At 42.2% G+C, this 13,288-nt stretch overlaps 1 protein-coding gene across 2 annotated transcripts in view; it reads left to right on the plus strand.

Moving 5' to 3' along the window:
• The window catches only part of phf21b (PHD finger protein 21B), a 50,719-nt gene that overhangs the window by 12,590 nt on the left and 24,841 nt on the right, over positions 1 to 13,288 (plus strand). Inside the window, exon 2 of one of the 2 annotated variants that reach the window (XM_079551527.1) lies at positions 10,520 to 10,564. The exons of the other annotated variant lie outside the window; for it this stretch is intronic. Within the exon in view, the coding sequence (XP_079407653.1) occupies positions 10,520 to 10,564 (45 nt within the window). The remainder of the gene's footprint in view (positions 1 to 10,519; positions 10,565 to 13,288) is intronic. 2 annotated transcript variants of the gene reach the window in all.

The raw sequence follows: 13,288 nt of genomic DNA on the forward strand, positions 1-13,288 counted from the left end.
TGACTCAGTTTTGCCGGGAAAGGGGCAAAAAATGACTGCTTGCTCTATTCATAGAGCTCAGGTGAGAAATGCCATTTTAGGTATCATGAGCTCCAGTTCTACAGATACAACGTCATTCCAAAGAAATCATAGAGATGCCTTTAGCTATCTGAGCCTAATGACCCCATTTTATTAGCCGTCGGATCCCGGGTCCATTTTAGATTGAACGTTCCATCCCCGTATATACAAATTAACAGGGAAGCACATTACCAAAAATATGGCAATGTCCGTTTTCATGGTTATTGGTAAATGGTCTCAACATATACCCAAAGCGCTTTACATCAAGGAACCAGTCACCCATTCACACTCATTCATACACCAGGGTACGCAGACATTGGAGGTGTTATGCCCAAGGACACACAGTGGGCAGCTGCAGGAGCCAGGATTCGAACCCCCGACCTTCCGATCATGAGACGACCCGCTGTACCATCTGTGCCAATGTCGCCCATGTCCCATTTCCAAGGCATTTATATAATTTCTGTAATGTCTTTATCATTAGCATATTTATAAGATGAAGTTTAGTGGCTGCTGGATGTATATCCGGCGCACACAAAGCAGAAACTCTGATTCAGTATTTAGCTCAGGGGACGCTAATGTGTTTCTAGTTGAATCTCAATAGGACTATACATTTATTAAGGATTTTTAGCTAGGCTTTGACCTCACCTAAATGGGGTGCATCATTTGCAATGTTTGATGGCTAATGCAAACGGCTCCAAAAACATGCAGTGAGCAGGCTAACGGATTCAGAAAGGTTGCCCGGACTATAATCCAACATTAGGATTAGGGCTGGGTGATATGGACCGAAAGGTTTTTTTAGTTGAATATCGATATATGATATATATCATCATCCTCATCCTCCTCATCATCATCATCATCATCATCATCATCATCATCATCATCATCATCATCATCATCATCATCATTATCCTCATCCTCATCATCCTCATCAACCTCCTCATCCTCCTCATCCTCCTCATCCTCCTCATCATCATCCTCATCCTCATCAACCTCCTCATCATCCTCATCCTCCTCCTCCTCCTCATCCTCATCAACCTCCTCATCCTCCTCATCCTCCTCCTCCTCCTCATCATCCTTCTCATCCTCATCATCATCCTCATCATCCTCATCATCACAGTATTAGTTTGTGAAAGCTCTCAGTTGTACAGGGGTTTTCCATTCTAGATGTGGTAATGAAACCATGTTCTTGTAGTAAACTTCTTTTTGCACTATAGATCTACATTGTTAATGAAATGTGTGAAAGATAAACAGACCCGCGCAGTGTTTTGTGTGTAAATATAGCACATTTTCCTCCAGTGCAAAGCAGGAAGTCAGAGGCTAAATTAACGCTCTCTCACTATGAACTTCAGCTGAGACATGCTTCTAGTTAAGTCAAGTGAATAATCGGGATGAGTGGGAGTGTCTGTAACTGCGTTTCCATCACTGGACTAAAATGCGCATTTTGAAGTTGCGCATAATTTACGAGTGATGGAAACACCAAATTTCGCATTTAAACTCTTAATTCGCATAAAAAGTTTATCCGCTCGCTTGAGGTGGTTTTTGATTTGTGCGCATAACTGTTGATGCGTATTTTGCGAGATGGAAACGCAGTTTGTCGAATAAATGTCATGAAGCGAATAAACAGACGCTGGTGCTAGCGTCGTTTCCATGGTAACATGGCTGCTTATGCTGGGTTTAACGCGCCTTAATGGGATTCTTAACAAAACGCATCAGTTCGTGACATGACACGATTCACCCTCTGTTCGTGGAGTTCGCAGCGGAGCGTGTCCTTTCGTGATGAGTCGTGGCGCTTCGTAATTCAGCGTGAGGGCATTCGTACAGCATTCGTACAGCATTCGTTGAGCAGAATCACTGTTTTCACGCACAAAATTGATGGAAACACACGCTACGCTGAAAAGTACTTTTTCGGACCTGCAGCAGCAAAAGGAAAGTCACACAAACTCGGCCAGTCCGCGCTCCAGGCCCGGGACAGCACCTGCCGCCGCCGCTCCTCAGGTGCTTTTCCTCCTCCTGCGGTCGTTCCTCCTGATGTTTGGGAGCCAGTTTCTGCCACCCCTACTGCCCCCCCCCCCCCCCCCCCCCGCTGGAGAACCCCACTGTTATATATTTGTCACGATTTTCCCCGCGTTTGTGGGGAAAAAAGGGACAGTAAGAAGTGCGTCCCTGAATGCATCTCCCACGCTGCCTCCACTGACCAAAACAACAGCGCGTGGTTGCAGCAGCTACACCATGGAGAAGTTAAGGCTTATTTACAACCTTAGACACGTAAAGCAAGCGGTGATGGGCGCGGGGCAGGTGGAGACAGGCCTGTTTTTGTGGATTATGAAGTTTTTCCAAATGGAGCTGAGACTGACCAGACGAGTGAGAATCATGGATAAAGAGGTTTAAGAGCAGCAAGTTCTCCGACGGATCCCCAGAAGATCGAGTGCACAGTGAGTGTAGTGTTTTTATGTTTATTCTGTGGAGTAAAGTCAGCCCAAGTCGTGCAGCTATTGAGCCCAACGAGTCAGGGGCGCACGGCGGAGCGAGACGTCCCTGCTCCGCCTCCAACCCGGTGTGCGCGGCAGGCGATCTTGTCCACATTCGCCCAATTCTTGACAGATTTTTGACAGAACGCGACAATTCCCAATAACACGCAGCAGCACGTAACAGTGCGGGACGCATATTCGTGACCGTACGCAATAATTCGTGCCATTAGGCTAATCGTAACACGCAGTAACAGGTCGCAACAGTTCGCGGCGGCGCGTGAAACCTCTACCCCCAAATCAGCCACATTCGTGATCCTCGGTCACGAATGTGGATTCGTGGCATTCGTGACTTGTCGCCGTTATGTGTAAACCCAGCATAAGAAGGACAGGTTTGTGTGGACAGAGGATGAGATTGTGGCCCGGTCTCCATCTTTGGCTCTGGTTTGCCATAGTTACAACAGTGCCGTTATTCGCTAGAACAGCTTGATGGAAACACGTAAAATTCGCATCTGTTATACGCTTTGCTTTAGCGCATTTTCAAAAGATTCGCATTTTGTTTGATGGAAACGCAGTTTGTGAGAGCTAGAAACGCATTTAGGCAGCAGCTAATTTCATTCGACTACTATACGACTTTCACGGTTTGATAATGGAGTAGTGCAGGTAGTACAGCTTTAATAATTGGACCCGGGCTCCTCCCATGGCTTTACGTAAACAGGAAGTGTTTTTTTCTTTTTTAAATTCCAATCTCTTGCAGTGCTTTTCTCTCCAACGCAAAACCTCATTACTACAGTGCAACACACAGCTGCCCGCTCTGAGTCCATACACAAACCAGGTAGAATGAACTTGAATAAGCTGTTACAGATCGATATAGCATTTTCTAATAACTGTGTATTAGATAGTGACCAAGATGTGTTATAATAACTTAAAAAAAATAACAATAAAGTTTCAGAAGCATTAAAAGGCAATATTGTGATAAGTAAACATAAACATAGTGGGTTTGAGGTCAGCAATGATTTGTTTCAGCATCTTTAATGAGTCCATATTTGTGCCGGCTGCTGCCAGAAGATGGCATGGTTCGTATGTGCTCTCTGCTCTAACTAGAGATCAGGACATTGCTATTAATAGCCCTGGCATGCTTTTCAAATGTGTGCGAGTCTGTAAATAAACTCACCAGAGGGAACAGAAGCATGGAGAACCAGGCTCATGATGCACAACCTAAACACATTTGCACATAAAGCAACATATCAGTTTATTGTCGTGGAAGTGGCTGATAGTAATACGATGATAAAGGGGATTTCCTGGCTTGAACTTTGATTTAGAGGCAGATGAGCTGTATATATTTATTACTGTTGTTTTTTTTCAACAAAGGGTCGAGATGCTTTGTGAATTTTGGATTACGTATTACATTCTTAGGGATGAGATCAAGAGCTCCAGAAGAGACAAGGACTTGCAGGCCTCCAGAGGACAGTCCAAAAGTGTGTGCCTAATCCCGTCTCGTTCAAAGGATGAAGTTGCCTGCTAATTTGGCAAAGAAAATGTGACTTAACAATCATAATTCACTTGATGGATGACTGTCTAATGCAATGGCTGGAATCAACCTTGAAAGGCTGAAGCATCAGCAGCAAAGATTTTTAAAGGCCAATGATAGATTGATAGATATAAACTTTATAGCTGACACATAGTCCAGAACAGAAGACAGATAAAAACAAACAATAAAAAACTGTATGCTGGTCATACCCAATTTCCACAGCTGCGAGGTGTACCATACAGCACTACACGCAAAATTGGTCAAGGGAAGGATTACAATGTTTTCAGAATCATTCAGGTGACAAATAAGTATAAACATCAGGTTTTCAAGACAGCACGCGATGTATTTACTCCACTAGACACATATACAGTAGTTCACTGGCACAAGTCTAGCTGGGCTTTTTTAAATAACATTCTTAAAGCAACATCGTGCGCCACTGCTGGACGTTTTATAATTCACCCACAGATGTATTCACCCGGTTTGCAGACAAAGTGCAAACCAGGTGAATACACAGGCGGATACAGGCAAACAAGCAGTGCGGATGGACTCCAAAGAAGTTCTGTCCTCAGAAGTGCACAGGAAAGGACTAACCCATATGGAGAAGTGCCCAAGAAGTGGGAAACTCTCCTTCTGGAACGGTACATGTTTCAAAAAAACATTCCTAATAAATGAGAGGGGTGCTAACAAAAACACAACGCCACATGCAACTGTAGTAAAGAAAAACACTTCGTCATGAAGGCCAGATGACCAGGTCAAGGTAAAGGGTAAGGTATACGTTATTGATCCCCCAGGGAAATTTGTGCTCTGCAATTGACCCATCCTTCAATACTCCTGGGGCAAACCGTAAGGAGCAGTGAGCGACCGCAGTGGGTGGCCTTAGAGCTGCACTCGGGGACCCATCCCCAGATGTTGAGCCAGGAGCGCCAGGACCAGCTTGAAGCACCAACATATCAATGTGGTGCAATAATAAAGCAGTTGCGCTGATGTACAACATAGTGTTACACTGCTCCCATCAACTGTGGCGAGTCACACTGGTGATGACAACAGTGCCTGTGGTATGCCTGTGATAGCTTGCAAAACCAGGGAAAATAAAGTTAGCTTGATCAAAGTGCCTGTCCACTTGATATAACGAGGGACAACCAGTAAATGCATAACAAAGTCTGACTACGTTGAATTCCAGCAGGAATGCCAACATTACTGTACCAGATCAGCTATAAGCTGAAGCTGAAAAACAAACAGGTGGCAGTGAAACAAACCTGAACATGAGAGAGCCACTAAACAGCCAGTCATCAAGACACCAAAACGAAACAAAAATGCTCGTACAACCAGCAGTAATGCAGTGTAAACATGGCAAGGCCATGTGTGAGAGAGTAGCAATGATGCAGCCTCACCAACAGGCACTTGTTACCACAGTTAGCAAAGTACAATGACCCATGAACCAAGGCCATAAGGCCATTATTTGGAGAGGAACAGCAAACCGCCATCTCCATATTATGCCGCTGCAAACACAGTTGTGCCATGATTTGCTATACAGCCAAATTGATAAATGTATCCCGTCTGTTAAAAATATGCTCCACAACTACAGTATATTGGCAATTGCAATGGGTCTATAGTTAGTTTTGTAGTAGTATAGTAGTAGTATAGTAGTATATAGTATATAGTATAGTATATAGCAAGATATGTCTTTGGACTACTACTACTACCCTACTTTTACAACATACTTTTGAAGAATGTTACAAAAAGAAAAAGATCATGTATAGGGCCTTTAATAACATGTCTACTGTAACTACAGAAGATTGCAGTTTTTCTAAAAAGGCACTATTGCATTCAGCCTAATTTTTCATAGTTGATTAATAACGTTTATCTCCTCTTCTATCAGCATGTCTGCATTCATGCAATACTAATAATAATGCATCGGTTTTATAGAGCACTTTTCTGGACACTCAAAGACACTTTACATTGCATCATTCATTCACTCCATACTTGGTGATGGTAAGCTACTATTTTAGCCACAGCTGCCCTGGGGTAGACTGAGGGAAGTGGGACAACCAGTCTGCGCCATTGGCCCCTCCGGCCACCACCAACCACTCACTCACTCACTACATTCGCTAGGCTTCCTTGTGTTCCCAAACGGTCTCCCATCCAAGTACCGACCAAGCTCTTCCCTGCTTAGCTTCCATAGTCTGACGGGATTGGGCAGAGCAAAGGCAGTATGACCTTATGCATTTGTATCTATTTTTCATTGGTACCTCTTGTTTTCTTTGAGAACTCCACACTTCATTGACGTAAACTTAGCTCATTCATAACTTAAGAAAAGCTGCGCAGTAATCCTCCGGGCTTTCCAGGCATGGACTCAGCTGGCCAACGAGTAATGTGCAGCAAACACAACTGAGCATAAATCAGCGTTCACTTGCAAAAGACAATGTGCACATACTGTGACATCAGTAACTGTAGAGCCACTTCCAAAGCCAAATAATTGGGTTAATTTATCCGTTTAGTGTGATGATGCCCGAGGCAGGGACCCGGACGCCTGCTCAAGCTGCTTGTTTTTATCCTGTGTTGTGACGAATGGCTGTGACTTCAAATAGCTGCTATTCTACCCCGTTTTTATCTTCCTTTCTCTTTGGTACTTGTGGCCAAGCCCTATTTATTTTTAATTGCTTTTTAGTCTTTGTCTGCATCTTTGTTTACGACTGTGGCATTCGATAAGTAAAGGCAATAATGTGGATTTCATTTGAATACATTTACAATTGTGGGTAAATGATAACTACACTGAACGAGACTGTTTGTGTCAGTTTGATTTCTGTGCAGTTTGCAGACTTGGCTTGTGCCCGTCAGCCCATGCGAACAGCTGCTTCTTAAGCAAACCATCAGACGTGTCCCATTTTTTATCACTGGACAGATAAAAATCTTCCCTATAGGCGCTTGATCTTTGACCTGAACACCAAGAGATTGTGTGGCAGTCTATTTTCAACAGAAGCCATGAGAGTGCATTGAAAGTTTTTCAGGTTTTTTAACCATTACATAGTTTATTGGAACAATTCTTGTGATTGTGCTAATCATAGTTTTGCGGCAGTAAAGTTTTCACTAAATTGATAATTAAGAAATGTAATTTCTGGAACACTGATGACATAGGAAAAAGATGAGTTACTATATTCCAAGGTCACTTTTACTTTTACAAGATTACAACATGTCAAACCTGAGATATGTAATTATTTGTTTTAACTTGTGTCTAATCTCTGTTATGTATTTTAAAGGACCTGGTGGCTCTCCTGTGTAGGGTTAGGTGTCATGAAATCCAAAGTGTGTGGAAGGCTGCGTGGACATAATCAAAGCGACACTTGTGAGGAGAGTGTGGACATTGCTGAGGACACGTTTGAGCACAAGCCATACACATTTTCTGTATCATTTATCATTTACTGTAACAGTCTGTGGAGTAGTGATCGCTTTTTGATGCATCATTATAGCCTCTTGGACATATAGAGCCGTGGGTTTTTGTATAGCCAATATTCACCCCCAAACCTAAAACCTGCCTGTAAAGTCACATAAATCCTGTTCTTGCTGTCTGACAGTTTCCAGAGCCACTGCCTCTGTGTGATTTATACTCAGTGCTGTAATAAACTGTTGTGACCACACAGAGCGTGCTGCCACGGTCCCATTCACCTGATGCTAATGAAAAGGCAGTTTGTTGCGTGATAGCACGGAGAGGGTCAACCTGCCTCCAGGCTCAGAGCAGCCGTGCATGGAGATGCGGTGAAGCCACGTCCCCTGAGGGAAACTGCGTCAACACGTCTCCAACTCATTCTTACCACCTGAATGTATGGCTTGAGCCGTTACAGATTCTGAGTGAATGGAGGAAAACAACCAACCTACTTTTAAATACCCAAATGCATGTCATCCAATCATATTCTTTTGCCCTTTGTTGCCGAAGTAAGTATGTAACTGCAGCTCTGTACACACTGGGGCTCTCTCCCCTCTGAGAGAAATAGAGCTGTGCATGTGTCTATCAGGGCAGTAGCAGAGAAATGAGACTGACACAGGGCAGAAGTCCCCATAATGTCAGACCCGAGATGAGTGTGAGGCGGCCGGGGACAGAGAGGCAGCCCCCGCTTCAGTCTGAACCCTGCAGAGGCACGAGACACCGCTCATATGCGCAAATATGACTAATGAAAGGGATATATTTGTCAGAAACTATCACTTTAGTTGCAGGGAAGTTGCAGAGTTAAGGAACAGTTGCAAAGAAATTGCCGCTCATTGAATGGCTGTGTGACAGGTGCGACATTGGAAGGACTGAATTCAAGTTTGTTTTGAGCCTCAGTCAGATCGGCAGATGTGGTTGGTTTTTGGACAGAGCATGAGGAGCAGCGATGGCAAAGGAAACAACCGCGGCTGCTGCTCTCTGACACCTTCTCTCCTTCATATTTTCGTTTTCATTACTTTTATTCCATTTATTTTACAGAAAAAGTACTTTCTGCTTAATCTGAGTCTTGTTTTCCTGGCTCTTTCGTGTTTATTACAGTCCTAGACTCCACTGCAGCATAAATAGAATGAAAATAACTGTCCTGAAAACAAACATATATAGCACTTGATGGTGCATTATAAGAGGATGTTGTATAAGCAGTCAGTCAAAAATAAACCAGGCAAGAAAAATGGTTCAGAAATGATGTCCCGTTTTACGTACGTCTGCCATAACAATAAAAATTAAGTCAAATGAATCTGGTGGTTCATGCATGATGATAAAACAAAGTACTGCGCTGTTGAAAAAGGCCATTGATGAATCGCTGCGTATTCCTGCCACAGAGCCGACGACATGACGGACCAGATAACTTTGATTACATTTCTATAGCTAGGCAGACTTGCGTAAAACGGGCCAGAGACATAACGTACTCAGTGTAAATGAGGCGTAAATGAGGCGTTAGAGCCACATCAGTGTGTCACAATTTGCACTTTTTGTTTGAAGAAAAATATTGAAAGTTGGCTCTAATATAGAGGACACATTTCGATACATGGATAAAAACGTATACCTTGACTTTCTAGATACACATTAGATCAGTTGGCAGTGTCCCAAGTGGTGCTTGTGATTTGACAGTAACCTGGTGTTGCTGGAGCTGTGAGGCTTCACACTTCCTGTAATTCATCGCTGTGTGCCTGTGCATGTTTCTCCTCCTGCATCAGCTGCGGCCTCTCCAAAGACGAGACTAACAATCTGGCCTCAGTCCTGGGACCCTCTGACCCCACTCCTGCGAGGTTTAATTGAACATGTTCATGGATAAATTGCTGTCAAGACTGACAATAGAAATAATCACAACGGAGGGAACAGTTCATGGCAAATCATACCTATTGTGGAGAGTTTTATTTTGACCCTACATTCAGTGTTACTTTAACAATGCCATAGTTTTTGTACACATTTCAATTTTTATACCACAGTGTGCAACTCAAAGTGTAAGTAAGCAACATCCTTATAAATACATTATTGCTTTAAATGTAAGTCTTAAATTGCGCATTGAACAGCTGAACATTTATGTGGACTAAAAGAAATGAATCGGACAGAAGTGTAGTAGAGAGGAAGTAGGAGGTGGCCCTGGCTCCTGTGAGGGTCCACAGTTGCAGCTCTGAAAGATGTAGCCTGTCAGTGTAAGCCAAACAGCACTAATGCTTTCCCCAAAAAGCTTCGTCGTCCAACTGCTAACAAGCAAGCAGAAGCTGGCTGTGTTTGTGTACATTTGGAGCAGATGCTCTGGCTGTAAATATGAAGGAAATGCAGTTTGTTTTTATTTTGTAGCATTAAGCAGCAACTGGGACCATTTTGTCCTGGAGATTTGGCTGTGTGCATTTGAGTCAGTTTGGGACTTAATATGTTATGCAAATGACCATTTAGATCAAATTCTAAAGATTATTTCTAAATTGTAAATGAATGGTATAACCTGTACTACTGCCACTACTTGGTTACTTTCAAAGTGTACCACTTGTGTTCAACATGTTAATTCACTCTGCTTTCACAGCATATGACTGTTATTAGCAGTTAAAGACTTGATGCAATGTATTGTATGATTTGTGACACAATCTAAGGTTCAATGCACTCATCAGGAGGAAACTATCAGTACTTTCACTTTTCCCTTGTCTGCAAAGCCACTGCATGGTGGATGAGAGCACCTACATTTTGAATTCGATCAAGTTACACACAGAGCTTTGTTTCTTAACCACTTGCTTTGCTGTGAGGAAATCCCTATAAATTAGAGTTGTTGGTCTCCCTTGATAATTCTGGCTGAATCCAATAGATTACAGATGTAGGCACAGATCTTCTTCCGCTGACGTGCAGCAGCCGCTCCGTGACAGGCTCCTCCTGAGGTTTACTGCTGGAGGGTTAGATACTGCAGCACACAAAGAGTTCAAAGTTTGCACAGCTAACATTATTTCATATTTATGTTCATGTTCAACTCTAAAGTAAGCTTTGCTTTGTTCACAGAATCAGACGATATGCAAAAGCTTCACTGAACTCCAGAACGGACAGGTAAGAATGTCAAGCAAACAATATTTATTATATTTATTTCTTTAAATTGTATAGTCACACTTTTCATGCATGTATAGACGTGCCCTGTCCATCTCTTGGCTTTCTGAATGGCATTACATGGCTTTTGTTTAGTTTAGTTTAGTTTATTGGTGTAATCGGTAGGGACAGTGCATGTTAATGAACATGCCACACTGGATTGTAGCCTTGGGCTAATTTCCACCCGTCGTCCCCCATACGCACTCTTAACCACACTCTCATTCATCCTGGCCTATTGTACATGTTTTCAGTGGTGGAGGAAACCGGTACATTTTGCAAAACAGAACTGCAGTCTTATTTCTATACTGGATCCTTATTTGGTGATATTCTCTACTTTTGCAGCTAAATGCTGTGTGTGCATTAAGATTGCGTCTTTTGCCCGTGTGCTGCGGTGGAATTCGTGTGAGGGGCTTCTGTTGCTGAACCAATTTGGAGAAGAGTTGAAACGGGAGCAGAAGCTCAATGAATAAAATAAACTGAGCGTTATCTGTTCTTTTCCGCTGAGCCTCATTTAGTTCTGTGTTTTATCAGAGTTGTGTGGACTCTGAGGCGCTCACAGCGAAAGGGTGCCTGTCTGCTCCGCCTACTGCATAGATGATACAAAATGTTTAAAAACAATGCCGATTTCAAGTCTTTTCTTATTTCCCCATAGCCTCTTTGGTTAAAACCGATGTAAAATGCAAAGAAAAGTGTAATGTTTATTGTAAAAATGTATTGGGGAACTGCAGCGGTAAGTCCATTCATAGCATATATTGTACTGAAAGCAAAGCAATCTTTTATTGCTTGAACCTTCCGTACAGTAAGTTTTTCATGTTTCAATCAATAATGACTAATATCTGTATGTATAGTTAAATCAATACAATAATATTGACAACTGACTTACTGTGCACTTAATAAAATATGATGAATTTGACCAACGAACAATCACCCTTTTAGTCCTTTATAATATTTTTAAATATAATTCAAAATGGTCAACATTGTCATTTATATAATTTATAGTAATCTTATACTGAAATATTTTATGTAAATAGCCTAAATAATTTCTTTCTATTTGCTGTTAAAGTCCATATGACACGTTACACACAATGTTTGGAAAAAATTGTGGCCAGCTTTAATTAGTTTCACAATTTTTGTGATGTTTATAGTTTCACTTCCTTATTGGACACTGACAAGAAGTGAAATAGACAACAAACAATTTTAAACCGATACAGACGGCATCGCGTCATAGAAGGGGGCGTGGCCTCGCTGAGGGGGAAGGAAGTATCTTTTGAGAATCTAAATTTTTCACTCTTTTTAGCTGTTTTATGGTGAAATATGAATTATTATTATTATTTATCACACACAAATAAAGTCAAGTGTAAATCGGGTCCATATTGATGTTTTTCACAGCAAAAGCAAAAAAAGTTTTTCCACAGCAGATTGTTCAGTAGAAGCAAAAGAACGGCAGTCGTAGGTAGCATTAGCATGTAGCACATGTTAGCATTCTCCGTTATTTATGTATTTATGGGCTGTTGAACCACTTTGCTCCTCTCGATGTCTTTGTATCTTTATTGAGTGGAAAACTATGTTCATAATTCAGCATTTGTTAAAGGGGCTAAATAACAAGTTGGTCATTTTATACTCACTACTGCCACCTCAGGTCTTATGCGTATCTGCAGCTTCTATATTAAGCTCATGCATGACGGCACTTCGGACCCGAATTAGCACCTTTTTGAGTGACAGTGCAGGATTTTAGAGGCAGTTGTGGTGAACAGGTCTGGGATCATTCTACACATTAGGACATGGCTGGAACATGTAGGAGGAGGAAGATAATTAATTTTAACATTTTAAACTCCGTATAGTCCCTTTAAAGTAGTTTTTGAATAATTAGAGAATTCTCATTTTTGTTTTCCCACAAAACGACCTTTCCCACAAAACATGACCTTATATATGGGATTCCAGAGATCTATTGGTGCATTGATGCCCAGGTATCTGGTGAATGTTTTTTTTCCCACTTGAAAATTAGGACTTACGACCTCAGAGCGTTCCAGGTAAATAAAGTCGTATGTAACAAAACGGCTAATGCTACAACAGTTAGCTCATACGATGCTAACGTTATATGAAAGTTTCTCTAAACCAGATATAATTAAAAACATGTGACATAACGTAATGTTCAAAGCTCTGACCAAAAGTAACGTTCACGTCATGATGCCGTGGTTTTTTTACAGTTTTAACATTAGCTGCTCGTCCACTGGAGGCCGTTTACAAGTTGTAATTACCAGTTCGAGCGGCCTTCCAAGGCATTTTTCCAAGTGGGAAGTGGGAAATTTACCAGTTACCAGTTGCCTGGACCGCACCATATGTCAATGGGAAATGAGTGAGTCAAGCTGCTATGGATCTTTACCTGTACCTATGTCATCATCTTTAAAAAAATGAATCCAAATATTTTTCCCCAAACATATGCAAATGACTCTTTAAGACCAGTGTTACACCAGAACGCATCATCTGACGCGTGTCCATGCACCGTGTCAACACACTGGAGCGTGCAGTGTCACGTCACTTCAAAGGCTTTTCTCAAACTGTGCGGCGCTTTAAACAGCCACTCACACAAGCAGCACACTGCTCATCCTCATCGCTGTGTGAATCCAGTCGGAGGTTAGTTTATTGACAGGAGCTTGTGTGAGCAGTGCAGCGGGGGGAGTGTGTAGC

Source organism: Gobius niger (genome assembly GCF_951799975.1).
Source record: "Gobius niger genome assembly, chromosome: 2".
In the NCBI taxonomy this organism is placed as follows: domain Eukaryota; kingdom Metazoa; phylum Chordata; class Actinopteri; order Gobiiformes; family Gobiidae; genus Gobius; species Gobius niger.